Below are 27,151 nucleotides of genomic sequence, written 5' to 3' on the forward strand. Positions count from 1 at the left end.
CAATCTAAGGAAGGGGAGCGTTACAAAACCTCGAGCTGTTACAATCACAGTAATACATGCACATCATTTAAAGTTAAAACGAAAAGAAAATCAGCAGCCCTTGCCATTGTCCTTCCTCCTCCTCCCCACTCCCCAGAACTTGGGGAATGGATTTGGCTGTCCTTCTGTTTGCTTTCTTACTCCCAAATGCTATGCCCTCAGTGTGGTCTCCTGCTTTTCCTGCTTCCTCCGTGGTGGGCCTTGTCTAGTGGCTTCTCATTGTGACTGATGAGAATTTTATCACCTGGCACTCCCATCCCCGCTCCCGGTCTCCTAAGTCAAATTGCTGGGGTCAATCCATGTTCTCTGTTTTCATTATTGACTATAAATCTTACTTATTGCTGGGTCAAGTGGGATACTTTGATCATAACACAGGGGCACATGGTAAGACGACATTCCCCAGTATTCACAGCTGGAATGACACGATGTCTGGGATTGGCTTTAAAATAATCGTAGAGGCGGGAGGGAGCTGCTCATGGATTAAACACTGGCCACGTGGACAGATGACTGCTGAAAATGGGCGATGCCTTCACGACAGTCTATTAACCCACCTGCACATGTGCGTGAGGATGCGCGATGCCTTCACTACACTATCAACCCACCTGCACATGTGCGTGAGGATGCGCGATGCCTTCACTACACTATCAACCCACCTGCACATGTGCGTGAGGATGCGCGATGCCTTCACTACACTATTAACCCACCTGCACATGTGCGTGAGGATGGGCGATGCATTCACTACACTATCAACCCACCTGCACATGTGCGTGAGGATGCGCGATGCCTTCACTACACTATCAATCCACGTGCACATGTGCGTGAGGATGCGCGATGCCTTCACACTATTAACCCACCTGCACATGTGCGTGAGGATGCGTGATGCCTTCACTACACTGTTAACCCACCTGCACATGTGCGTGAGGATGCGCGATGCCTTCACTACACTATCAACCCACCTGCACATGTGCGTGAGGATGCGCGATGCCTTCGCTACACTGTTAACCCACCTGCACATGTGCGTGAGGATGCGCGATGCCTTCACACTATTAACCCACCTGCATATGTGCGTGAGGATGCGTGATGCCTTCACTACACTATCAACCCACCTGCACATGTGCGTGAGGATGCGCGATGCCTTCACACTATTAACCCACCTGCACATGTGCGTGAGGATGCGTGATGCCTTCACTACACTGTCAACCAACCTGCACATGTGCGTGAGGATGCGCGATGCATTCACTACACTGTCAACCCACCTGCACATGTGCGTGAGGATGCGTGATGCCTTCACTACACTATCAACCCACCTGCACATGTGCGTGAGGATGCGCGATGCCTTCACACTATTAACCCACCTGCACATGTGCGTGAGGATGCGCGATGCATTCACTACACTATCAACCCACCTGCACATGTGCATGAGGATGCGCGATGCCTTCACACTATTAACCCACCTGCACATGTGCGTGAGGATGCGTGATGCCTTCACTACACTGTCAACCCACCTGCACATGTGCGTGAGGATGCGCGATGCCTTCACACTATTAACCCACCTGCACATGTGCGTGAGGATGCGCGATGCATTCACTACACTATCAACCCACCTGCACATGTGCGTGAGGATGCGCGATGCATTCACTACACTGTCAACCCACCTGCACATGTGCGTGAGGATGCGCGATGCCTTCACACTATCAACCCACCTGCACATGTGCGTGAGGATGCGCGATGCCTTCACTACACTGTTAACCCACCTGCACATGTGCGTGAGGATGCGCGATGCCTTGACTACACTGTTAACCCACCTGCACATGTGCGTGAGGATGCGCGATGCCTTCACACTATTAACCCACCTGCACATGTGCGTGAGGATGCGCGATGCCTTCACTACACTATCAACCCACCTGCACATGTGCGTGAGGATGCGCGATGCCTTCACTACACTATTAACCCACCTGCGTATGTGCGTGAGGATGCGCGATGCCTTCACTACACTATTAACCCACCTGCGTATGTGCGTGAGGATGCGCGATGCCTTCACTACACTCTTAACCCCCCTGCACATGTGCGTGAGGATGCGCGATGCCTTCACACTATTAACCCACCTGCACATGTGCGTGAGGATGCGCGATGCCTTCACACTATTAACCCACCTGCACATGTGCGTGAGGATGAGTGATGCCTTCACTACACTGTTAACCCACCTGCACATGTGCGTGAGGATGCGTGATGCCTTCACTACACTATCAACCCACCTGCACATGTGCGTGAGGATGCGCGATGCCTTCACACTATTAACCCACCTGCACATGTGCGTGAGGATGCGTGATGCCTTCACTACACTGTCAACCCACCTGCACATGTGCGTGAGGATGCGCGATGCATTCACTACACTGTCAACCCACCTGCACATGTGCGTGAGGATGCGTGATGCCTTCACTACACTATCAACCCACCTGCACATGTGCGTGAGGATGCGCGATGCCTTCACACTATTAACCCACCTGCACATGTGCGTGAGGATGCGCGATGCATTCACTACACTATCAACCCACCTGCACATGTGCATGAGGATGCGCGATGCCTTCACACTATTAACCCACCTGCACATGTGCGTGAGGATGCGTGATGCCTTCACTACACTGTCAACCCACCTGCACATGTGCGTGAGGATGCGCGATGCCTTCACACTATTAACCCACCTGCACATGTGCGTGAGGATGCGCGATGCATTCACTACACTATCAACCCACCTGCACATGTGCGTGAGGATGCGCGATGCATTCACTACACTGTCAACCCACCTGCACATGTGCGTGAGGATGCGCGATGCCTTCACACTATCAACCCACCTGCACATGTGCGTGAGGATGCGCGATGCCTTCACTACACTGTTAACCCACCTGCACATGTGCGTGAGGATGCGCGATGCCTTCACTACACTGTTAACCCACCTGCACATGTGCGTGAGGATGCGCGATGCCTTCACACTATTAACCCACCTGCACATGTGCGTGAGGATGCGCGATGCCTTCACTACACTATCAACCCACCTGCACATGTGCGTGAGGATGCGCGATGCCTTCACTACACTATTAACCCACCTGCGTATGTGCGTGAGGATGCGCGATGCCTTCACACTATTAACCCACCTGCACATGTGCGTGAGGATGCGCGATGCCTTCACTACACTATCAACCCACCTGCACATGTGCGTGAGGATGCGCGATGCCTTCACTACACTATCAACCCACCTGCACATGTGCGTGAGGATGCGCGATGCCTTCACACTATTAACCCACCTGCACATGTGCGTGAGGATGCGCGATGCCTTCACTACACTATCAACCCACCTGCACATGTGCGTGAGGATGCGCGATGCCTTCACTACACTATTAACCCACCTGCGTATGTGCGTGAGGATGCGCGATGCCTTCACTACACTCTTAACCCCCCTGCACATGTGCGTGAGGATGCGCGATGCCTTCACACTATTAACCCACCTGCACATGTGCGTGAGGATGCGCGATGCCTTCACTACACTGTTAACCCACCTGCAAATGTGCGTGAGGATGCGCGATGCCTTCACTACACTGTCAACCCACCTGCACATGTGCGTGAGGATGCGCGATGCCTTCACTACACTATCAACCCACCTGCACATGTGCGTGAGGATGCGCGATGCCTTCACACTATTAACCCACCTGCACATGTGCGTGAGGATGCGTGATGCCTTCACTACACTATCAACCCACCTGCACATGTGCGTGAGGATGCGCGATGCCTTCACTACACTATTAATCCACCTGCACATGTGCGTGAGGATGCGCAATGCATTCACTACACTATCAACCCACCTGCACATGTACGTGAGGATGCGCGATGCCTTCACTACACTATCAACCCACCGGCACATGTGCGTGAGGATGCGCGATGCATTCACTACACTATCAACCCACCTGCACATGTGCGTGAGGATGCGCGATGCCTTCACACTATTAACCCACCTGCACATGTGCGTGAGGATGCGTGATGCCTTCACTACACTGTTAACCCACCTGCACATGTGCGTGAGGATGCGCGATGCCTTCACTACACTATCAACCCACCTGCACATGTGCGTGAGGATGCGCGATGCCTTCACTACACTATCAACCCACCTGCACATGTGCGTGAGGATGCGCGATGCCTTCACTACACTATTAACCCACCTGCACATGTGCGTGAGGATGCGCGATGCATTCACTACACTATTAACCCACCTGCACATGTGCGTGAGGATGCGCGATGCATTCACTACACTATTAATCCACCTGCACATGTGCGTGAGGATGCGCGATGCCTTCACTACACTATCAACCCACCTGCACATGTACGTGAGGATGCGCGATGCCTTCACTACACTATCAACCCACCTGCACATGTACGTGAGGATGCGCGATGCCTTCACACTATTAACCCACCTGCACATGTGCGTGAGGATGCGCGATGCCTTCACTACACTATCAACCCACCTGCACATGTGCGTGAGGATGCGCGATGTCTTCACTACACTATCAACCCACCTGCACATGTACGTGAGGATGCGCGATGCCTTCACACTATTAACCCACCTGCACATGTGCGTGAGGATGCGTGATGCCTTCACTACACTGTTAACCCACCTGCACATGTGCGTGAGGATGCGCGATGCCTTCACTACACTATCAACCCACCTGCACATGTGCGTGAGGATGCGCGATGCCTTCACTACACTATTAACCCACCTGCACATGTGCGTGAGGATGCGCGATGCCTTCACTACACTATTAATCCACCTGCACATGTGCGTGAGGATGAGTGATGCCTTCACTACACTATTAATCCACCTGCACATGTGCGTGAGGATGCGCGATGCCTTCACTACACTATCAACCCACCTGCACATGTACGTGAGGATGCGCGATGCCTTCACACTATTAACCCACCTGCACATGTGCGTGAGGATGCGCGATGCCTTCACTACACTATTAACCCACCTGCACATGTGCGTGAGGATGCGCGATGCCTTCACTACACTATCAACCCACCTGCACATGTACGTGAGGATGCGCGATGCCTTCACACTATTAACCCACCTGCACATGTGCGTGAGGATGCGCGATGCATTCACTACACTATTAACCCACCTGCACATGTGCGTGAGGATGCGCGATGCATTCACTACACTATTAACCCACCTGCACATGTGCGTGAGGATGCGCGATGTCTTCACTACACTATCAACCCACCTGCACATGTACGTGAGGATGCGCGATGCCTTCACACTATTAACCCACCTGCACATGTGCGTGAGGATGCGCGATGCCTTCACTACACTGTTAACCCACCTGCACATGTGCGTGAGGATGCGCGATGCCTTCACACTATTAACCCACCTGCACATGTGCGTGAGGATGCGCGATGCCTTCACTGCACTATTAACCCACCTGCACATGTGCGTGAGGATGCGCGATGCCTTCACACTATTAACCCACCTGCACATGTGCGTGAGGATGCGCGATGTCTTCACTACACTATCAACCCACCTGCACATGTACGTGAGGATGCGCGATGCCTTCACACTATTAACCCACCTGCACGTGTGCGTGAGGATGCGTGATGCCTTCACTACACTGTTAACCCACCTGCACATGTGCGTGAGGATGCGCGATGCCTTCACTACACTATCAACCCACCTGCACATGTGCGTGAGGATGCGCGATGCATTCACTACACTATTAACCCACCTGCACATGTGCGTGAGGATGCGCGATGCCTTCACTACACTATTAATCCACCTGCACATGTGCGTGAGGATGCGCGATGCCTTCACTACACTATCAACCCACCTGCACATGTACGTGAGGATGCGCGATGCCTTCACACTATTAACCCACCTGCACATGTGCGTGAGGATGCGTGATGCCTTCACTACACTGTTAACCCACCTGCACATGTGCGTGAGGATGCGCGATGCCTTTACTACACTATCAACCCACCTGCACATGTGCGTGAGGATGCGCGATGCCTTCACTACACTATCAACCCACCTGCACATGTGCGTGAGGATGCACGATGCCTTCACACTATTAACCCACCTGCACATGTGCGTGAGGATGCGTGATGCCTTCACTACACTGTTAACCCACCTGCACATGTGCGTGAGGATGCGCGATGCATTCACTACACTATCAACCCACCTGCACATGTACGTGAGGATGCGCGATGTCTTCACTACACTATCAACCCACCTGCACATGTGCGTGAGGATGCGCGATGCCTTCACACTATTAACCCACCTGCACATGTGCGTGAGGATGCGCGATGCCTTCACTACACTGTTAACCCACCTGCACATGTGCGTGAGGATGCGCGATGCCTTCACTATACTATTAATCCACCTGCACATGTGCATGAGGATGCGCGATGCCTTCACTACACTATCAACCCACCTGCACATGTGCGTGAGGATGCGCGATGCCTTCACTACACTATCAACCCACCTGCACATGTGCGTGAGGATGCGCGATGCCTTCACTACACTATCAACCCACCTGCACATGTGCGTGAGGATGCGCGATGCCTTCACTACACTATCAACCCACCTGCACATGTGCGTGAGGATGCGCGATGCCTTCACTACACTATCAACCCACCTGCACATGTGCGTGAGGATGCGCGATGCCTTCTCTACACTATCAACCCACCTGCACGTGTGCGTGAGGATGCGCGATGCCTTCTCTACACTATTAACCCACCTGCACGTGTGCGTGAGGATGCGCGATGCCTTCTCTACACTATTAACCCACCTGCACGTGTGCGTGAGGATGCGCGATGCCTTCTCTACACTATTAACCCACCTGCACGTGTGCGTGAGGATGCGCGATGCCTTCACTACACTATTAACCCACCTGCACATGTGCGTGAGGATGCGCGATGCCTTCACACTATTAACCCACCTGCACATGTGCGTGAGGATGCGCGATGCCTTCACTACACTATTAACCCACCTGCACATGTGCGTGAGGATGCGCGATGCCTTCACACTATTAACCCACCTGCACATGTGCGTGAGGATGCGCGATGCCTTCACTACACTATTAACCCACCTGCACATGTGCGTGAGGATGCGCGATGCCTTCACTACACTATTAACCCACCTGCACATGTGCGTGAGGATGCGCGATGCCTTCACACTATTAACCCACCTGCACATGTGCGTGAGGATGCGCGATGCCTTCACTACACTATTAACCCACCTGCACATGTGCGTGAGGATGCGCGATGCCTTCACACTATTAACCCACCTGCACATGTGCGTGAGGATGCGCGATGCCTTCACTACACTATTAACCCACCTGCACATGTGCGTGAGGATGCGCGATGCCTTCACACTATTAACCCACCTGCACATGTGCGTGAGGATGCGCGATGCCTTCACTACACTATTAACCCACCTGCACATGTGCGTGAGGATGCGCGATGCCTTCACACTATTAACCCACCTGCACATGTGCGTGAGGATGCGCGATGCCTTCACTACACTATTAACCCACCTGCACATGTGCGTGAGGATGCGCGATGCCTTCACTACACTATCAACCCACCTGCACATGTGCGTGAGGATGCGCGATGCCTTCACTACACTATTAACCCACCTGCACGTGTGCGTGAGGATGCGCGATGCATTCACACTATTAACCCACCTGCACGTGTGCGTGAGGATGCGCGATGCCTTCACTACACTATTAACCCACCTGCACGTGTGCGTGAGGATGCGCGATGCATTCACACTATTAACCCACCTGCACGTGTGCGTGAGGATGCGCGATGCATTCACACTATTAACCCACCTGCACATGTGCGTGAGGATGCGCGATGCCTTCACTACACTATTAACCCACCTGCACATGTGCGTGAGGATGCGCGATGCCTTCACACTATTAACCCACCTGCACATGTGCGTGAGGATGCGCGATGCCTTCACTACACTATTAACCCACCTGCACATGTGCGTGAGGATGCGCGATGCCTTCACTACACTATCAACCCACCTGCACATGTGCGTGAGGATGCGCGATGCCTTCACTACACTATTAACCCACCTGCACATGTGCGTGAGGATGCGCGATGCCTTCACACTATTAACCCACCTGCACGTGTGCGTGAGGATGCGCGATGCCTTCACACTATTAACCCACCTGCACGTGTGCGTGAGGATGCGCGATGCATTCACACTATTAACCCACCTGCACATGTGCGTGAGGATGCGCGATGCCTTCACTACACTATCAACCCACCTGCACATGTGCGTGAGGATGCGCGATGCCTTCACACTATTAACCCACCTGCATATGTGCGTGAGGATGCGCGATGCCTTCACTACACTATTAACCCACCTGCACGTGTGCGTGAGGATGCGCGATGCATTCACACTATTAACCCACCTGCACGTGTGCGTGAGGATGCGCGATGCATTCACACTATTAACCCACCTGCACATGTGCGTGAGGATGCGCGATGCCTTCACTACACTATCAACCCACCTGCACATGTGCGTGAGGATGCGCGATGCCTTCACTACACTATTAACCCACCTGCACGTGTGCGTGAGGATGCGCGATGCATTCACACTATTAACCCACCTGCACGTGTGCGTGAGGATGCGCGATGCCTTCTCTACACTATCAACCCACCTGCACATGTGCGTGAGGATGCGCGATGCCTTCACTACACTATTAACCCACCTGCGTATGTGCGTGAGGATGCGCGATGCCTTCACTACACTATCAACCCACCTGCACATGTGCATGAGGATGCGCGATGCCTTCACTACACTATTAACCCACCTGCACGTGTGCGTGAGGATGCGCGATGCCTTCACACTATTAACCCACCTGCACATGTGCGTGAGGATGCGCGATGCATTCACTACACTATTAACCCACCTGCACATGTGCGTGAGGATGCGCGATGCCTTCACACTATTAACCCACCTGCACATGTGCATGAGGATGCGCGATGCCTTCACACTATTAACCCACCTGCACATGTGCGTGAGGATGCGCGATGCCTTCACACTATTAACCCACCTGCACGTGTGCGTGAGGATGCGCGATGCATTCACAACAGTTTATTAATCCACCTGCACGTGTGTGAGATTTCCCATAATAAAACGTTTGCTGAGCACAGTGCTCACATCTGTAATCCCAACATTTTTGGGGGCCAAGGCTGTAGGAGTGCTTGAGGCCAGGAGTTCAAAACTAGCCTGGGCAATGTAGTGAGGCTCTGCCTCTGCAGTAAATTTAAAATTAGCAGGTTGTGGTGGCACATGCCTGTGGTGCCAGCTATTCTGGCTGCTGAGGTGGCAGGAGCACTTGAGCTCTGGAGGTTGAGGCTGTAGTGAGTTACAACTGTGCACTATACTCCAGCTGGACAATACAGCAAGACCTTACCTCAAAAAGAAAATACAGAAAAAAATTTTGTGTGTGTGTGGCCAAGGCTCATTCTGTCACCCAGGCTGGAGTGCAGTGGCATGATCTCAGCTCACTGCAACCTCTGCTGCCCAGGTCCAAGTGATTCACCTGCCTCAGCCTCCCAAGTGTTGGGATTACAGGCACCTGCCACCGCGTCCAGGTACTTTTTGCATTATTTTTAGTAGAGATAGGGTTTCACCATCTTGGTCAGGCTGGTCTTGAACTCTCGACCTCATCATTCACCTGCCTCGGCCTTCCAAAGTGCTGGGATTACAGGCGTGGGCCACCATGCCTGGCCGACAATTTCTAATAATTGTCTCAGGCAGACCCTCTATGTGACAAACTGTCTTTGTCTCTGGATGTCTGAGAATGCTGCTTCTTACCCCTTCACTTTGTTATGGTAACTTTGCCCAGTTTCAAACTCTGACTGCAGCCCACAGCTGAAATACTGTACATCACAACCCAGCACGCCCCATCCACACTGCATTTCATCAGTTCTGCTGCTGGAGCCGGAACGGCCGCAAACAAACCTTTCCAACACTGAACTGGGAGTGAAGTGGAGCAGCGGCTTAGTCTTAGAAGTTACAGGTGAAAAGGTCTTGATCCACGAAGCAGACGTGGGTGCGTGACTTAGGTGGGGTCTGATCGTGTTTAAGCAAAAACAATGCCTTCTGGAAAGATCCCTCCGTACCAGGCCTGCCATCTCCAGGGCTTAAGGGCAGCCCCGGTCTGCTATGTTTTACCTTTCCTATTGAAACGCAATGCAGAAGGCCAGGGGAAAGCGGTCTCAGATGCTTGAGGATTAAGGGTGATTAAGGGCCTCCTTCCTCACTGTGGCCATTTTTTCACATTTTGGCATCTTAAATTAGGATGTTTCTTACAAGCAATGACACGGAAGGAAATCAAAAGAATTTACCCCAAGCTGGGTGCAGTGGCTCAGGCCTGTAATCCCAGCACTTTGGGAGGCCGAGGTAGGTGGATCGCTTGAGCTCATCAGTTCGAGACCAGCCTGGGCAACGTGGCAAAACTCCATCTCTCCAAACAATACAAAAACTAGCCCGGCGTGGTGGTGTGTGTCTGTAGCCCCAGCTACGCAGGGGAGCCTGGGAGGTGGAGGCTGCAGGGAGCTGTGATTACCCTGCCGCACTCCAGCCTGGGCAACAGAGCCCGACTGTCTCAACAACAACAGAAACATTTACCCCAAACTGTATTTCTGACATTATTTTGAAATGGCTCTTACAGGGCCAGCAGATTAAGTGGCCCTGCCAAACAGTGTACTGTCAGGGAAACTCACATCTGTAGAGAATCTCCGTCAGTGCAGCCAGGCCTTCCCTGGATCTAGGAGAGGTTAACTGAGCACAGAACACCTTGAAAGGTCTGAAAAGAGCCGTTTATCATCTCTGATGACTTCTACTTGTGAGGTTTCATCTCTGTTACAAGACCCCGCTGGCTAGCCAGGCCTCTTCCTCCCCCGCTCCCAGAACCTGATTTGCCAGGATCCAAGCCCTCATTCATTCTGTAGCCTCAAGACCCGACAGGGGTGTCCAAGAAGAGAACACAGTTCCTGTATCTCTTAGTTTCCATTTCTGGTTGGGCCATTAAAGCCCCTCCCTCATCCCTCTTTTCAATTTATCACTAGAGACAGAAACTAAAAACCATGGCTTTGGGCTGCTAAAAGCCTAAAACAACAGAACAACAAAATAAGGCAGGTTAGACAGGCCTGGATGAGCCTCCGTACCTCTCTGGGGGCTGGGTCTCCACTCTGAAGGCTCCTGTCTACACACGGTAAATAAACGTGTGTCTGCCTTTTTCTCCCATCAGCCAATGCGCCTCTTGCCAGTGATTCTTCAGAAAACCCTCAGAGGGCCAAGGTTTAGACTTGATGAAATGCACACAGTATACAACAAAACATTGAAGACAGGCTGCAAATTCTCTGCTACTCCTCCCAGCGAAAGGTAAGATTCTAACGCCCCTCCCCTAAACCTGGGCTGGCCTTAGTGACTTGCTTGACCAAAAGAATGTAGCAGATGTAACTTTGAGACCTGGAGCTGGGTCACAGCACAATTTGCAGCTTCCGTCTGGACTTTGTGGAACTCTCGTTTAGAAAGAAACAAGCCACCGAGTAAGAAGTCTTCCTACTCCAAGACTGCCATGCTGCATGAGGACGCTCACGCTAGCCACGTGGAAGGATGGGACAGAGCTGCTTGCGGTCTGTCTCCCGCCGCTCCTGCCGTCCGATTCTAAGTGCCAGCCACACAGGTGAAGAGGCCAACCCGGACACGCCAGTCCCCACAGCCACGCCGGGAGACGAAGCCATTCGGGCGTATCCAGCAGTCAGAAGCAAGGCCCAGACGCAGAGACGCGATATTCACGGCAGCCACAGCCGACTGGATGAGCCCTCCCAGCGGAGACCGTCGGAATGAAGCTGAGCCGCCCCCATGGGCCCTGTCTGAACTTCGGACTCACAGTCATGAGCATGATGAAAGGTTTCAGCAGTGGACAGACACCACCACCTTTTACGGTTTATTGTTTCAGGAAAGGGGTCACAATCCAGACCCCAAGAGAGGGTTCTTGGATCTCGTGCAAGAAAGAATTCGGGGCGAGTCCACAGAGTAAAGTGAAAGCAAGTTTATTAAGAAAGTAATGGAATAAAATAACGGCTACTTGGTCAGGCGTGGCGGCTCACGCCTGTAATCCAAGCACTTTGGGAGGCCGAGGCGGGTGGATCATGTGAGGTCGGGAGTTCGGGACCAGCCTGACCAACACGGTGAAACCCTGTCTTAAAAAAAAAAAGAATGGCTACCCCATAGACAGAGCGGCCCTGAGAGCTGCTGGCTGCCCATCGTTACAGTTAGTTCTTGATGATATGCTAAACCAGGGGTGGATTATTTGTGCCTCCCCTTCTTAGAGCATATACGGTAACTTCCTGTAAACTGTCATGGCGCTGGTGGGAGTGTAGGAGTGAGGACGACCGGATGACACTCTCATTGCTGTCTTGGTTTTGGTGGGTTTTAGTCAGTTTCTGTACTGTAAGCTGTTTTGTCAGCAGGGTCTTTCTGACCTGTATTTTGTGCTGAACCCCTATGACTTAGAATGTCTTAACGGTTTGGGAATGCAGCCTAGCAGGCTTTAGCCTCATTTTACCCAGCTCCTGCTCATGATGGAGTTGCTCTGGTTCACGGGCCTCTGACAATTACACAGCCACAGAGTCTGTATACAAACCAAAAGTAAGACTGTAAGCCCCCCAACCAACTGAATAGACCCCTCCCCTTGGCCAAGAGGATTTCAAAGAAATCTGAAAGAAACGGCCGGGTGCAGTGGCTCACACCTATAATCCCAGCACTCTGGGAGGCTGAGGTGGGCGGATCACCTGAGGTCAGAAGTTTGAGGCCAGCCTGACCAACATGGAGAAACCCTGTCTCTGCTAAAAATACAAAATTAGAAGCCGGGCATGGTGGCTTATGCCTGTAATCCCAGCACTTTGGAAGGCCAAGGTGGGTAGATCACGAGCTCAGGAGATCGAGACCATCCTGGTCAAGATAGTGAAGCTCTGTCTCTACTAAAAATTAGCTGGGCATGGTGGTATCCACCTGTAGTCTCAGGTACTCGGGAGGCTGAGGCAGGAGAATCGCTTAAACCCAGGAAGCGGAGGTTGCAGTGAGCCGAGATCACACCACTGCACTCCAGCCTGGCGACAGAGGGAGACTCCATCTCAGAAAAAAAGAAAAAAATTAGCCGGGTGTGGTGGCACATGCCTGTAACCCCAGCTACTTGGGAGGCTGCGGCAGGAGGATTGCTTGAACCCGGGAGGTGGAGGTTGCAGTGAGCCGAGATGGCAGCACTGTACCCCAGCCTGGGCAACAAGAGCAAAACTCTGTTTCAGAAAGAAAAACAAACAAAAAACAAGAGACCTGAAGAGCTAGTTGAGACCACTGTGTGGGGCCGGAGGTGCCTAACTGTACCCTCCTCCCGCTGGAGTTCAGGCACAACCGGTCAGCACTGACATCTTGAGTGACAAAACAGACTCTGTGCACTCCCAAACCCCGACCTGATTCTGGGATAGCATCCATGCCAGCAGACCCTGAAAGAAATCAGTCTTTTACCCTCCGTAGATTTCTTTGACATATTGTGAAACAACACTGCAAAGTGTTCTCTTTTAGGGGAAATCTACGTTCTGTACAATCTACACTCTGTCCCCAGGCTGGAGCGCAATCCCCAACCTTTTTGGCCAGGGGCTGGTTTTATGGAAGGCAGTTTTTCCAGACAGGGTGTGGTGGTTTCCAGAGGAGGCTGTTCCGCCTCAGATCATCAGGCATCAGATTCTCAGGAGTGCAATCTAGGCTCCTCGCATGTGCAGTTCACAGCAGGGTTTGCACTTTGGAGACTCTAATGGCACCTCGGATCTGACAGGAGGCAGAGCTCAGGTCATAACACTCACTCACCAGCCACTCGCCTCCTGCTGTGTGGCCTGGTTCCTAACAGGCTACAGACCTGTCCTGGTACTGTGGCCCAGGGGTTGGGGACCTCTGCCGTAGAGAAAACAACGGCAAAAAAAAACCAAGATTTATTGCTTCTTTTGATTCAGTGCGTTGACAATCTGGGTGACTTTTTCCCTTTTTTTTTTTAGACGGAATTTCACTATTGTCACCCAGGCTGGAGTGCAATGGCACAATCCTGGCTCACTGCAACCTCCTCCTCCTGGGTTCAAGCGATTCTCCTGCCTCAGCCTTCCAAGCAGCTTGGATTACAGGCAACCACCACCACTCCTGGCTAATTTTTGTATTTTTAGTAGAGACAGAGTTTCACCATGTTGCCCAGGCTGGTCTCGAACTCCTGACCTCAGGTGGTCCGCCGGCCTTGGCCTCCAAAGGGCAGGGATTACGGGTGTGAGCCACTGTGCTCAGGTCCCTTTTAAGTCAGGGACTCACTCTGTCACCTAGGCTGGAGTGTGCTGGTATGATTATAACTCACTACACCCTTGAACTCTTAACAACCGGGCTCAAGGGGTCCTCCCGCCTCAGCCTTCTGAGCAGCGGGGACTACAGACATGAGCCACATGGGCCTGGTTCCAAACATACATTTTGAAAATCATTCTCGCATTCTATATATAAAATTCAACTTCAAGAATTCATGTTTCCATTGCTCACGGTATCAGCTTTCCTACTGATTTTATATTTTGAGACAGGGTGTCCCTCTATCATTCCGGCTGGAGTGCAGTGGTGAAATCATGGTTCACTGCAGCCTTGACCTTCTGGGCTCAGCTGATCCTCTTGCCTCAGTCTCCCACGCAGCTGGGACTATAGGCACAGGCCACCAACCCGGCTAATTTTTTAACGTTTTGTAGACACAGGGTCTCACTACATTGCCCAGGCTGGTCTTGAACTCCTGAGCCCAAGCAATCTGCCTGCCTCAGCCTCCCAAGGTGCTGGGATTACAGGCGTGGAGCCACTGTGCCTGGCCTTTGGCTGTCTTATTTAGTATTAAGTTTCACAATTGCTTTGGAACTTATATTTTAGGTTCGTTTTAGGTAGGAAATGTTTCATTTTCTCTCTTCCTCACTGTGTGTGACGCTGCCCGTCTCCCGTCCTGCAGCTGCCTCCACCTCTCTGTGTTAGGGTAGGCTAAACATCAGGGACAAACGGACTCCAAACACAAGTCTCCTAAACACAGCAGGATTTTCTCTCGCTTTCAGGTCACAGGCCAGGGTGTATGTCCAGGTCAGACAGAGGAGGAGAAAGGGACAGTCAGGAAGCTCTGCTCTGTGCAGTCGTGGAGGGATGCAGGCTGGTGGGCTCTGCCGTCCTCAACACGGTTTCCAAGGTCACGGCTGTCACCGGTGGCAGGCTGAATAATGGCCTCCAAATATGTCTGCATCCTAACCGTCAGAACACCTGAGTGTTGCTTACATGGCCAAAAGGAGTCGGCAGATGTGACGAAATCAGGATCTTGAGATGGGAAGATGATCCTGGATATTCTGGGTGGGCCCCAAATGCGATCCCAAGTGTTCTTGTAACAGGGAGGCAAAGAGACGTATCCATATGGAGAGAAAACAGGTGTGCAGACCACTGCACGGGTCTGAGTGATGCAGGAACTAAAGAGGCCACAGAAGGAGCCTCCCCTTTTGGGCTCGTCTCCAAAAGGAACGAGCCTCACAGACACCTTAACTTCAGCCCATGAAACAGGTTTCGGACTTCCGGCTTCCGGAACTGAACAGCGTGCACTTGCGTCGTCTGAGGCCCTGAGTTTGTCATCATGTGCTGCAGTAGCCTGGGCAGCTGATCTGAGGTGGGGGCAGCCCCGGGAGGTATGATGGTCCAGGCTCAGAAGCCTTGCATGTCACTTCCCCTCACGTTCCATGGGCGAGAACCTGGCCACGTGGCAGCTCCTACCTCCGAGGGCAGCTGGGAAATGGAGTAGAGCTGGACAGCCACATCCACCCGCCCACTTAGTATCATGGAGAGTCGGGGGGCTGGGTGGACAGTCACGTCTGTCGCCTGTGTGCTGAGTCCCATGGCCCTGCCTGGTGGTGCGAATGCCCCAGGTCCCATCTGCACCCCAAGTCGGGGACTGGATTGCTCAGATCCTGGACATAAGGCTGTTTAGACATCCCTCTTTGGCTACCTGGGTTTTTAAAATTTTCTTTGTTTTAGCTTTTGAGACAGGACCGCACCACATTGCTCCAGCTGGTCTTAAGTGGTTACCCCCTGCCTCGGCCTCCCAAGTAGCTGGGACCACTGGTGCGCCCCTGGCTGTGTGCTTCTTTTCAGCTTTCTTTTACAAGCACGGGTGACCCCTGCCCAGCACCTTTCAGTTCCAGGCCCACTCAGCACTCCAGCACTCTGCATTTCTCTTCATTTCTGGCTCACAGAGGTATCAACTTCTTTTTTTTTTTTTTTTTTTTTTTTGAGATGGAGTCTCACACTGTCGCCCAGACTGGAGTGCACTGGTGCGATCTCAGCCTACAACCTTCACCTCCTGGGTTCAAGCGATTCCTGCCTCAACTTCCCAAGCAGCTGGGATTACAGGCGCCTGCCAACATGCCCGGCTAACTTCTCTATTTTTATTAGAGACGGGGTTTTACCATGTTGGCCAGGCTGGTCTCGGACTCCTGACGTCAGGTGATCTGCCTGCCTCGGCCTACCAAAGTGCTGGGATTACAGGCATGAGCTACCGTGCCCCAGCTACCAGCTATTTTTTTGGTTGTTTTTCTTTTTTCTTTTTGTAATTTTAGTGGAGACAGGGCTTCACTATGCTGGCCAGGCTGGTCTCGAACTCCTAACCTCAAGTGAGCCACCCGCCTCAGCCTCCCAAATTGCCGGGATGAGCCACTGTGCCTAGGCGCTACTTGTTTCTGAGCACAGCTATACTTTTTGCTTTGCAAATTTGACATTGTCTATGTAATTCCTCTGTGGCCAGCCTCGGGTCTCTGCCGCACTCTCCTGAAGGAGCACAATGGGCATGTGGAAGAATGCGCCACCCCTTTCTCCCTGGGAGCCACTCTGAAGCAGCCTGCCCTTCACCTGGCAGCAGACTGGTGTTTTTTTTTTTGAGATGGAGTCTCACTCTGTCACTAGGCTGGAGTGCAGTGGCATGATCTCCGCTCACTGTAACCTCTACCTCCCAGGTTCAAGGGAATATCTGGGACCTCAGCCTGCCTCAGCCTCCCGAGTAGCTGGGATTACAAGCATGTGCCACCACGCCTGGCTAATTTTTGTATTTTCAGAAGAGATGGGGTTTCACCATGTTGGCCAGGATGGTCTGAATCTCTTGACCTTGGAATCCGCCCACCTCGGCCTCCCAAAGTGCTGGGATTACAGGTGTGAGCCACCGTGCCCGGCTGCAGACTGGACTTTCTAAACCACAAACACTGCCCTCCTGCTGAAAAGTCAGCTGTGAGTTTTGGCTTTCCTTCTCTGTAAAATGGAAGCAATAATGTCCACCTCACTGGCCGCAAGTGGATTCACGGTTGCTCAGGCGGGGAGACAGGGGACGCAGGGGGGCTGACTGCTGATGAGTAGGGTTTCTTTTGCAGGGGGTACATGTTCTAAAATTAGACTGCGGCGATGGCTGTACAACCCTGTGAATATACTGCACAAAACCCCCAAAACACTGAGATGGGTGTACTGAATTTTCTGTGAATTATATGTCAACAAATCTGGTCTTACAAAAACGATTTCCGGCTTGTAAAGCTGTAGGACCCAGTATCTACAAATATTTTTAAAGATTAGCCAAGCGTGGTGGCATGTGCTTGTAGTTCCAGCTACAGGTACTAGGGAGGCTGAGGTGGGAGGACTGCTTGAGCCCTGGAGGTCGAGGCTGCAGTGAGCCATGATTGCGCCACTCCACTCCAGCCCGTCTCCAAAAATTAAAGAAAGAAAAAAAGTCTGCAATGTAAAAAAAAAAAAAAAAATTTTCTTTTTCAGAGATGCTATGTTGCCCAGTCTGGTCTTGAACTCCTGGCCTTGCCTCTCAAAGGGCTGGGATTACAAGCCTGGCCAACAATCTTTGTCCACAGAAAACGTAAATTAGCTGTGTCCAGTTAAATGCAATTGACCATGGCACTGGAGACAGACTCGTTTCTGCAAATTCATTCTTTTGACTTCTTTGGGTTTTTTCGTTTCGTTTTTCATTTTTGTTTTTGTTTGAAACAGGGTTTCCGTTGTCCGTGCTGGAGTGATCCTTTTGCCTCAGCCTCCAGGGTAGCTGGGAGCACAGGTACACACCACCATGCCTGGCTAATTTTTTTATTAAAATTTTTTTTTTTCCATAGAGACAGTCTTGTCATGCTGCCCAGGCTGGTCTCAAACTCCTGACCTCCAGCAATCCTCCTGCCTTGGCCTCCCAAAGTGCTGGGATTACAGGCGTGAGCCACTACATCTGGCCAAATTCTTTAAACAATTCGTAAAATCTTATGATGTATTCGTTGAGTTAAATTAAATATTTGACATGTTCACTTTACATGTGTATGAAAGTCATGGCTTTCCCTTTAAAAAATGGTCAACAGCTGACATTTCCTTCCGCCACCCGCACTCCCACCCCATCGTCACATGTGACAGTTTAGCTCTCTACATGCTTCTCCCCATCTTACCTGCCGCCAGAGGGTTGCACGAATTGGTTACATTAGGCTCTACCTGGCCCTCTTCCCATCCATTCTCCACACAGCAGACAGAGTGATCTCATTACAATTCAAACTTCATGATGTATTTATCTATTTAGAGACTGGGCGGGGCAGACTGGTCTCAAACTCCTGGCCTCAGGGGATCCTTCCGTCTCGGCCTCCCAAAGTGGTGGGATCACAGGCGTGAGTCAGGGCTCCTGGCACAGACTTCACTGACGCCTCTTATGTGCTTAACTGCCTCCAGGAACTTGCCACGACTCCCGGAATAAAGACCGAGGTCCTCTCTGCACTCCTTCGGCCTCTGCATGACCGGGCTCGGCTGCACAAGCGGCCCTCTTGCCAAGCTGAGCTGAGCCTCCTTCAGTTCCCCTGCTGCACGGCCGTCCCTGCCTCGGCGCCTCGGAACCTGCTGATTTCCCCGCCTGGAAAGTTCTTCCCTCCTTCCCTTCACTCCTATGGGGCTGTCACACCTTGGCTAACATGTGAATTGCCCAAAGTGACCTCTGGTCCCCCAGATGGGCTGGGGTCCGAGGTGCTTCTCTTCGGGACGATGTCACGAAACTCTCACTTGCCGGCACGTATCTCATCTCCCGGGTGAGAACCCACGCGGTTTAACGCCTCACTCACCTTCCAGGCTGCTGGGTCCCTGCGGCTCGGGCTCGCGTCCCTGACACCCATGTGGCCCTTTCTGCAGGGGTGCATTGTGAGCGGGCGGACGAGGACCGCTGGGTGCGCGCGATGGGGCGACGCTGGGGCTGAGCGGAGGGAAGGCGGAGACATGCTGAAGGGGCTCGGCGCCCCCGGGCTCAGGGTCCGCGCGTCGCCCGGGGCTGGCTTCCTTCTCCCGGCCCCCGTAAGCGCCGCGGATCCTGAGCCCCCGCCGCGGGCTGTGTGCTTCTCGGCGCCCCTCTTCGGCGCGCGACGCTACTTTCCGGCGCGCCCTGCAGGCTCGCCAGGGGCCGGGCTCGCGCTTCGCAGGCTGCGGGCGGAACCCGAGGGTCGTGCGGGCCGGGACGCGGGAGCGGGGCGGGGGCGGGGCGGGGGCGGGGGCGGAGCCGCAAGGGGACCCGGATGCGGCCCCGCCCCCCGCCGCGGAACCGGAAGTGGAGCCTGGCGCCTGGGAGCGGAGGGCGCGGCGGGAGCCAGGGCCGACCCGGGCCAGACCGAACCCCGGCGGCGGTGAGCGAGCGCGGCGTCCGCCCGGGCGGCAGACCTGGCTCTTCTGCCCCCGTCCTGTGGCGTCGTCGGGCCGCAAAAGGGGAAGGAAGCGACGGCCGCAGCGGTCTCACCGCTCTTCCGCTCGCGGTTTCGGGAGCTGGGGCAGAGCGGCCAGGCTTTCCTGGCCTGGGGCGGGGCCGGGCGAAGGCCGGGGGTCCGCGAGGGCCACGAGGTCGGATCTGGGCCCGAGGATCCGGCTGGGGTCCGCGGAGGGCTCGGGGCTGGGGGTCCGCGGAGAAGGTTAGAGAGCGGCCAAACGGGGGTCCCAGCTCTGAGGTGAGGGTCCCTGGTCCCCGAGGGCTTCAGGGCAGGAGAGGGGCCAGGCTGGGAGGGGTCGTGGGTCCAAGGGAATAGGAGACCGGGATGGGTTCCGAGGGGGAGGGGATTGGGGCCTGAGGGAGGAGAGTTGGGCCTGTGGGGTTCGGGAATCCGAGCGTAGGGGGCCGGGTTTCCAGGGGCCTTGGAAGGTGAGGGAGGCGTGTTAGGGAAAGGGCGAGCGGTCTGAGAGAAAGGGGTCCGAGGGAGGGGATTGGGGTCTGCCGAGGAGGGGTCCAGGGAAGGGAATTGGGGTTCGGAGGGAAGGGGTCCGCAGCTCTGGGGGGCTCACTGTGGGATCCGGCGAGCAGCTGGGGATCCTCCCGGCCCGCACCTGAGCGGAGGTTTTGCAATCAGGTCAGTGGAGGCAGCGAGGCGCGGCTGTAGCTTGTCGTGAGGCTCTAAATTTGGAACCGTTCCTCCTTCGGGGTGTATTTGAAATCACCAGAAAGGTGCTTTGGGGTTTTCTGTTCCTTGCGTTTCCATCATCTGGATAGTCTAACGGGTGCCTGATGCCCGGTACTGGAAGGCCTCGGGTAAGAGGGGACAGTGTCTGGCCCTCTAGGAAGGAATTGATTTTCTGCTGAAGGAAGCTCCGCAGGTATCCGATGAGCGCTCCCTGGAATCCCATGCGCTCCCTTTGGGCTCAGTGTTGACTTGGCTGCACAGGCTCTCTTGGGGGGACTTCACCCACTAGGTCCTTAAGGCATGATCCATACCGCAGCCCTCAAGGCTGTGGTGAAGGAGGGGCGCTGGCCCCGTCTCCAGTCCCATGTTTGACCGTGTGGGTGAGTCACCGGCTCCAGAGCACTGAGTCCGTCCTATTTCTCCTCTGGTTAGAGAAGTATTCGCCAGATACTCAAGGAACCAGGAAGAGTCTTTTAAGTGGGAATCGAGGACCTATGAGAATAAAAAGTTGGGGAGGCAGGGTTGTTTTGATATTAGGGCCCCTGGAACTGGAAGCTAACGGTCTGCTAAAGCTTACTGAAAATAAGTTTCTTGTGGCCTGGGGCGGGGTGCAGTGTTTCACACCTGTAATCCTAGCACCTTGGGAGGCTAAAGTGAGAGGATTATTTGAGTCCAGGAGTTCCAGACCAGCCTGGGCAACATAGGGAGGCCTTCTGTCTACCGAAAAAGAAAAATGTACCAGGCATGGTGGTGGGCATCTGTAGTCCCAGCTACTCGGGAGGCTGAGGCAGGGGATCTCTTGAGCCCGGGAGTTGGCGGCTGCAGTGAGCTATGATTGCACCACTGTACTCTAGCTTGGGTGACAGAGAAAGACCCTGTCCCCAGGCTGGAGGGCAGTGGCTCTTCACAGGTGCCATCTAGCGCACTGCAACCTTGAACTGCTGGCCTTAAGTGATCGTCCCACCTCAGCCTCCCAAGTAGCTGGGCCCAGCTAAAGCTGCCTTTTTTTTTTTTTTTTTTTTGAGACGGAGTACAGACTCTTGCTCTGCTGCCCAGGCTGGAGTGCAATGGCGTGTTCTTGGCTCACTGCAACCTCTGCCTCCCGGGTTCAAGCAATTCTCCTGCCTCAGCCTCCTGAGTAGCTGACAGTACAGGTGTGTGCCACCACGGCCAGCTAATTTTTGTATTTTTAAGTAGAGACCGGGTTTCACCATGTTGGTCAGGCTGGTCTCGAACCTCTGATCTTGTGATCCGCCCGCCTCAACCTCTCAAAGTACTGGGACTACAGGCGTGAACCACCGCACCTTGCTTAAAGCTGACTTTTAATTGTAGCATTTTGATGGACTTGTTTTTAAAACACTTTTACAATGACAGTGCACATAATTGGCAATTCAGGTCTTCAGTAGGTGCTCAGAAACAGGTGTCCTTGAGAGCGAATTGCTGTGAGTGCTGGCTACTGCCTTGTGTTGCAGTATTCCGGTGGCCTGGGACAGCCAAGAGCAGGGACTGTGCTCTGTGAGCAGGCCAGGCCCGCCCCATCTGCTCACGCACTGCATTTGCGTAAATGGTAGAAGTGCTGGGAATGAGAATGGGCGGGGTTTCCCTTGAGTAAGTGTGGTGTGGGGAATGTGTCTGTGATCACGATTTTGGCTGCCGAGTGCCTTTTTGGTTCCTTGCTCCTCCTCTGCCAAAGGTGCTGAGGCTAATGGAAGGCTGATGCTGGAGAGAGAGTTCTGTCTTGTCATGTATAACATTCTTCAGCTGGGCTCGGTGGCTTACACCACTAATCCTTGCACTTTGAGAGGCCAAGGCAGGTGGATTGCTTGAGCCCAGGAGTTTCGAGATCAGCCTGGCCAACATGGAGAAACCCCAACTCTATTAAAAATAGGAAAATTGGCTGGTGGTGGTGGTACATGCCTGTAGTCCCAGCTACTTGGGAGGCTGAGGTGGGGGACTCACCTGAACCTGGTATACAGAGGTTACGTTGAGATTGTGCCTCTGCATTACAGCCTGTACCACAGCGCAAGACCCTGTCTCAAAAAAAAAAAAAAAAAGCTGCTAGTGGGGGTGCTGCTGAGTGCAGTGGCTTGTGCCTGTAATCCCCGAACTTTGGGAGGCTGAGGCGGGCAAACCGCTTGAGGCCAGGAGTTGGAGATCAGCTGGGCCAACATAATGAAACCCCATCTCTACTAAAAATATAAAAAATTAGCTGGGTGTGGTGGCGCATGTCTGTAATCCCAGCTACTCGGGAAGCTGAGGCAGGAGAATTGCTTGAACCCAGGAGATGGAGGTTTCGGGGAGCTGAGAGAGCACCACTGCACTCTGGTCTGGGCAACAGAGCAAGACTGTCTGAAAAAGAAAAAAAAAAAAAAAACAGGAATTTTCCACTCTGTTTCGACAGAGCAAGACTACTTCACGTTGGTGTAGTCCTGCTTTGTACACTGACGTTTGCAAGGAAGGTTTAATATTAATGAGGTTGGACAGAGTCATTATCTTCTTTTGAACAGTTTTTTTTTGTTTGTTTTTTGAGATGGAGTCTTGCTCTGTTACCCAGGCTGGAGTGCAGTGGGCGGCTGCTCAAGCAGTCTGCCCACCTCGGCCTCCCTAAGTGCTAGGATTGCGGGCGTGAGCCATCGTGCCCAGCCATCTTTTGAACAGGATTTTTTGTAACGGCTTTATTGAGATATAATTCACATGTCATACAGTGCACCTGTTTAATGTGTACTACCCACTGGTTTTTAGTATCTTCATGGAGTTGTACAACTATCACTGCAGTCAGTTTCAGAATGATTGTATCACCTCATAAGGAAACTGTACCCTTTAGCCATGACCTCCCGACCACCACCACTGTCCGCCCAGTACTGTATGTTTTGTTTGTGTAGATTTGCCAGCTCCAGACGTTCCATAGAAATTGAGTCATATACTATGTGGTAAGTCTTGTGTGTGTGGTTTGGCTTTGCGTAATGTGTTTGAGGTTCATTCCCTCTGTAGCAGGTGTCAGTGCTGTATTCCTCTTGGTGGCGGAATAAAACACCTTTGTGTTAGGTAGGCCAGGTGACATGTGTCTGTTTAGCAGTTGATGGACTTGTGGAGTGTTTCCTGTTTCTGACTGCTATGAATGGTGCTGTTCTGAACGCTAAGGTACAAGTTTTATGTGCTTCTACCTTCATTTCTCTTGGGTGTGGACCTAGGAGTGGAGTTGCTGAGTCATATGGTACCTGCGTTTAACCTTCCGAGGAGCTGCCAGACCTTTTCTGTTTCCCATTCCCATCGGCAATCTGTGAGCATTCCGGTTTCTCCACACCATTGCTGAGACTCGTCATTGTCTGTTTCATTTTTGCCATCCCAGTGCGTGTGAGGTGGGCTGTTGCTGTGGTTTTGATTTGCATTGCCCTGATGGTTAATGACATTGAACAGACTTTTCCTGATCTTATTGGCAATTTGTGTATCTCTGAAGAAATGTCTCTTCCGGTCCTTCACCCATTTTTAAATGGGGTTATTTGCCCTTTTGATTATTGAATTATAAGGGTTCCTGTATATATTCTGGATATATGATTCCAAACAGTTTTCTCTCAGAGAATCGTCTGTCACCTTGATGAAGCACAAAGTTTTTAATTTTGTACAATTTATTTTTTTCCCCTCTTAAGTTTTGGTATCATATCTAAGAAACTGTTGCCAAATTCAAAGTCACAACAGTTTACATCTTTTTAGGATTTCAGTTCATTTTTGAGTTAGTGTTTCTGTATGGTTTGAGGTAGGGGTCTAGAGGCATTATCTTTGGATCCATAAAACAATCAAGCTTGTTATCTGTTGCTTATTTTTGTGACTTTTTAAAATTTCAAATATTGAGGGGATAAAATCGTAGATTTGAGCCTATCCTAAGCTGCACATGAGTAGATTTCTAGTTTTTACGTTATGATTTATTTATTTTTCCGACAGGGTCTCCCTCTGTCTCCCAAGCTGGAGTGCAGCGGTGTGATCATGGGTTACTGCCCCCGTGAGCCCCTGGGCTCAAGCATGTCCCCCTCCTCAGCCTCCTGAGTAACTGGGACTACAGGTATACACCACCGTGCCTGGCTAGTTTTTTAGGCAGAGTTGTATAGATGCTTGCTGATTGTACTAGTAACTGCAGTAACAAGAATGTACCAAGCATTCTAGAAGTTAGGGTTGCCAAAGAGAACTCGGGAGAGAGACAGAGCAAATACTTGGGTCAGGAACCAGATAGGAAATGAATTAATTACTGGGAGGGCCAGCCAAGTGCCATCCCCTCGTTCCTAATGCATGAGAAACTGCTCTGCCTGAGACCGGCTTGTTCCTAGGGACAAAGGGATTTCATTTGTCAGTGTGTGGTGTCCAGTTGAGGCTGATGTGTGGTCCCAGGGAAGGGGTCATGTGCCTGGCCACCCTCTGGGGAACTGGAGTCTTGCTCCCTGCGCTGTAACTGTATATGTGCATTAGAATACAACCTACTTCTCGGCTCTCCAGCTGCCACACTCACGTCTTCATAGATGTCACCGTACTGGTTTCTTCTCCCAGCCATATCATGATCCTCTCAAGGAGTGCTTTTCTTATATTATTCTTGTAAAAAGCTCACAGTAACTATTTTATTTTAGTGTCATTAATTAGTATGAATAAAGAGCAAAAACTTGTAAGAATTATAGCAGACAGTAAATGTGTACTAGCAATTGAGGCAATAATTTCTGTTTGCATTAATAAGAAGCATCATGTAGTTAGAAATCTTTTAAAACTTTCTTCTTTAGTTTCTCTGTGTTGAACTTTTCCATTAGTAAAATGCAGATCTTCCCATCCTCCTTTGAGATTTCATTACAAAACCTTGTTACGTTTGGGAGGATTTCTGAAGTATTCTAAAAAGATCTCTACACAGCAGGGTTTGCCCAGGGAGCCGATCAATAGACAGCCTTCTGAGCTTTTTACCCTTAATCTTTTTACAGACGAAATCGTTCCCCGACGCCTGGAAATTCCTCGTTGGATTGCCGGGTTTTAAACAGAGCTTTGTGAACAGCCTTTTATCTCCCAGCGGAAAGAAAGGTGCTTGTGTGTTGTGAACATCCTGACATTCTTTCTTGTGGATGGTAAGGGCAGAAACCCATCGACAGGAAACGGGAGGTTGCTGTTGCTCTGGATTTCCTGGGAGAGTGATAATTTTCTGAAAGGAAATTTCATTGTAAAAAACAGTCGTTTCTGTTGTATATGACCTAGAGGAGACAGTTGGAGAAAACTCTGGAACTGAGGAACAGAACGCATTCCTGTCTTCCCTGAGGGGGAAATCTGGCCCCTTCGCCACCCCTGAAAGTGGGTGGGGGCCCCCAGGCATGGGACTGTGAAGCTTGCAGTGTCCACCCCGCCCCCAGTGAAGCTGCCTTCGGGAAGATTGGTAGAGAATGCCCTTCTAATCTTTCCCTGATGAGCCTGAAAAAGTTACAGGCAAAGACACCTGCCCTCTTTCACCTGTGACTTGGGGGTGAAGGTCGACCTGGCCAGGCCTGCAGGGACTCCCGTCCTTTCTTTCCTATGGCCACTTCCTCAGGGGTTGGAACCATAGGCAGCTGAAGTCCCACAGATGGGCAACCCCTTAGCCCGGGCAGCGTGGTGCCATGGGGCAACTGGAGGCGGAGCATACCATTTCTCTTTCCTGCAGCCTTTTCTTCATTTATAAATGGGGCATTGGGACTAGACTGACTGGTTGTGCCCTTGTGCCTTTCAGTTCTTTTTTTTTTTTTCTTTTTGAGATGGAGTCTCGCCCTGTCGCCCAGACTGGAGTACAGTGGCGCAATCTCGGCTGACTGCAACCTCCGCCTCCCGGGTTCAAGCGATTCTCCTGCCTCACCCTCCCTAGTAGCTGGGACTATACAGGTGCCTGCCACCATGCCAGGCTAATTTTTTTGTATTTTTAGTAGAGACGGGGTTTCACCATGTTGGTCAAGCTAGTCTTGAACTCCTGACCTTGTGATCTGCCCACCTTGGCCTCCCAAAGTGCTGGGATTACAGGTGTGAGCCACCATGTCGGGCCGTGCCTTTCAGTTCTAAGATTCTAGTTCATCTGCTCTCTAAAATCCTCTCAAAAGCAGATCTCTCTGGAAATTCTTGCTGTGCTTTGGGGCTTTGTTGGTCCTGTCTTTGGGTCAGACGGTCCTTGCCCGAGAGACAAAGTTGCGTTAGAAATTTAAGAGCACAGTGTCCTGATTGGCCCCTCACTGTCACTTTTGATTTGGACTTGAGACCCAGCCAGGCTGGAGGAGGAGGAGCCAGATAGGACATTCTCAGGCTGCGAAGGGCTTTTGTCCTGTCCTGATCCCAGGGACTCCAGTCCCAACATGGTGCCTGAGAAAAAGTGAATTGGGTGTCCTGGGTTCAGACCCCTGGCCGCAGCTTCTGGTTTGATTTAAAATAATCTCTCAGTTGCTCTGTGGCCTATGTGAAATTGTATTGCTGTTTCTGTGGAAAAGGAATTAGTTCTTTTAATACATAGTTTTAAAAAAAAAAAAAAAAACCCTTGAAAGTTTAGATTTTACCACTGCAGTTACAAAAAGAATTA

The 27,151-nt window shown here is 52.0% G+C and overlaps 2 protein-coding genes across 44 annotated transcripts in view; one reads left to right on the forward strand and one right to left on the reverse strand.

The window, feature by feature from the left end:
- The window catches only part of LOC128929126 (uncharacterized), a 73,480-nt gene extending 53,798 nt beyond the window's left edge, over positions 1-19,682 (reverse strand). For 5 of the 9 annotated variants that reach the window (XR_013523590.1, XR_013523587.1, XR_013523585.1 and 2 more), the window contains exon 1: positions 19,282-19,682. Coding sequence is in view for 1 of the 9 variants with exons in the window: in XM_078341716.1 (XP_078197842.1) it covers positions 19,282-19,434 (153 nt within the window). In the remaining 8 variants the exon portion in view is untranslated. Of the gene's footprint in view, positions 1-18,624 lie in introns of all 9 variants that reach the window. The other 4 variants (XR_013523586.1, XR_013523588.1, XR_013523589.1 and 1 more) reach the window with 1 other exon arrangement.
- The window catches only part of CTTN (cortactin), a 37,879-nt gene continuing 29,532 nt past the window's right edge, over positions 18,805-27,151 (forward strand). For 4 of the 35 annotated variants that reach the window (XM_035263646.3, XM_078341702.1, XM_035263652.3 and 1 more), the window contains exons 1-3: positions 19,748-20,148; positions 24,535-24,652; positions 25,548-25,688. In XM_035263646.3, the coding sequence (XP_035119537.3) occupies positions 25,686-25,688 (3 nt within the window). In that variant the 5' untranslated portion in view covers positions 19,748-20,148; positions 24,535-24,652; positions 25,548-25,685. Of the gene's footprint in view, positions 19,249-19,747; positions 20,149-24,534; positions 24,653-25,547; positions 25,689-27,151 lie in introns of those variants that run through there. The other 31 variants (XM_054241186.2, XM_078341700.1, XM_078341706.1 and 28 more) reach the window with 10 other exon arrangements.

The sequence above is a fragment of the Callithrix jacchus genome, chromosome 10, assembly GCF_049354715.1.
Source record: "Callithrix jacchus isolate 240 chromosome 10, calJac240_pri, whole genome shotgun sequence".
NCBI lineage: Eukaryota > Metazoa > Chordata > Mammalia > Primates > Cebidae > Callithrix > Callithrix jacchus.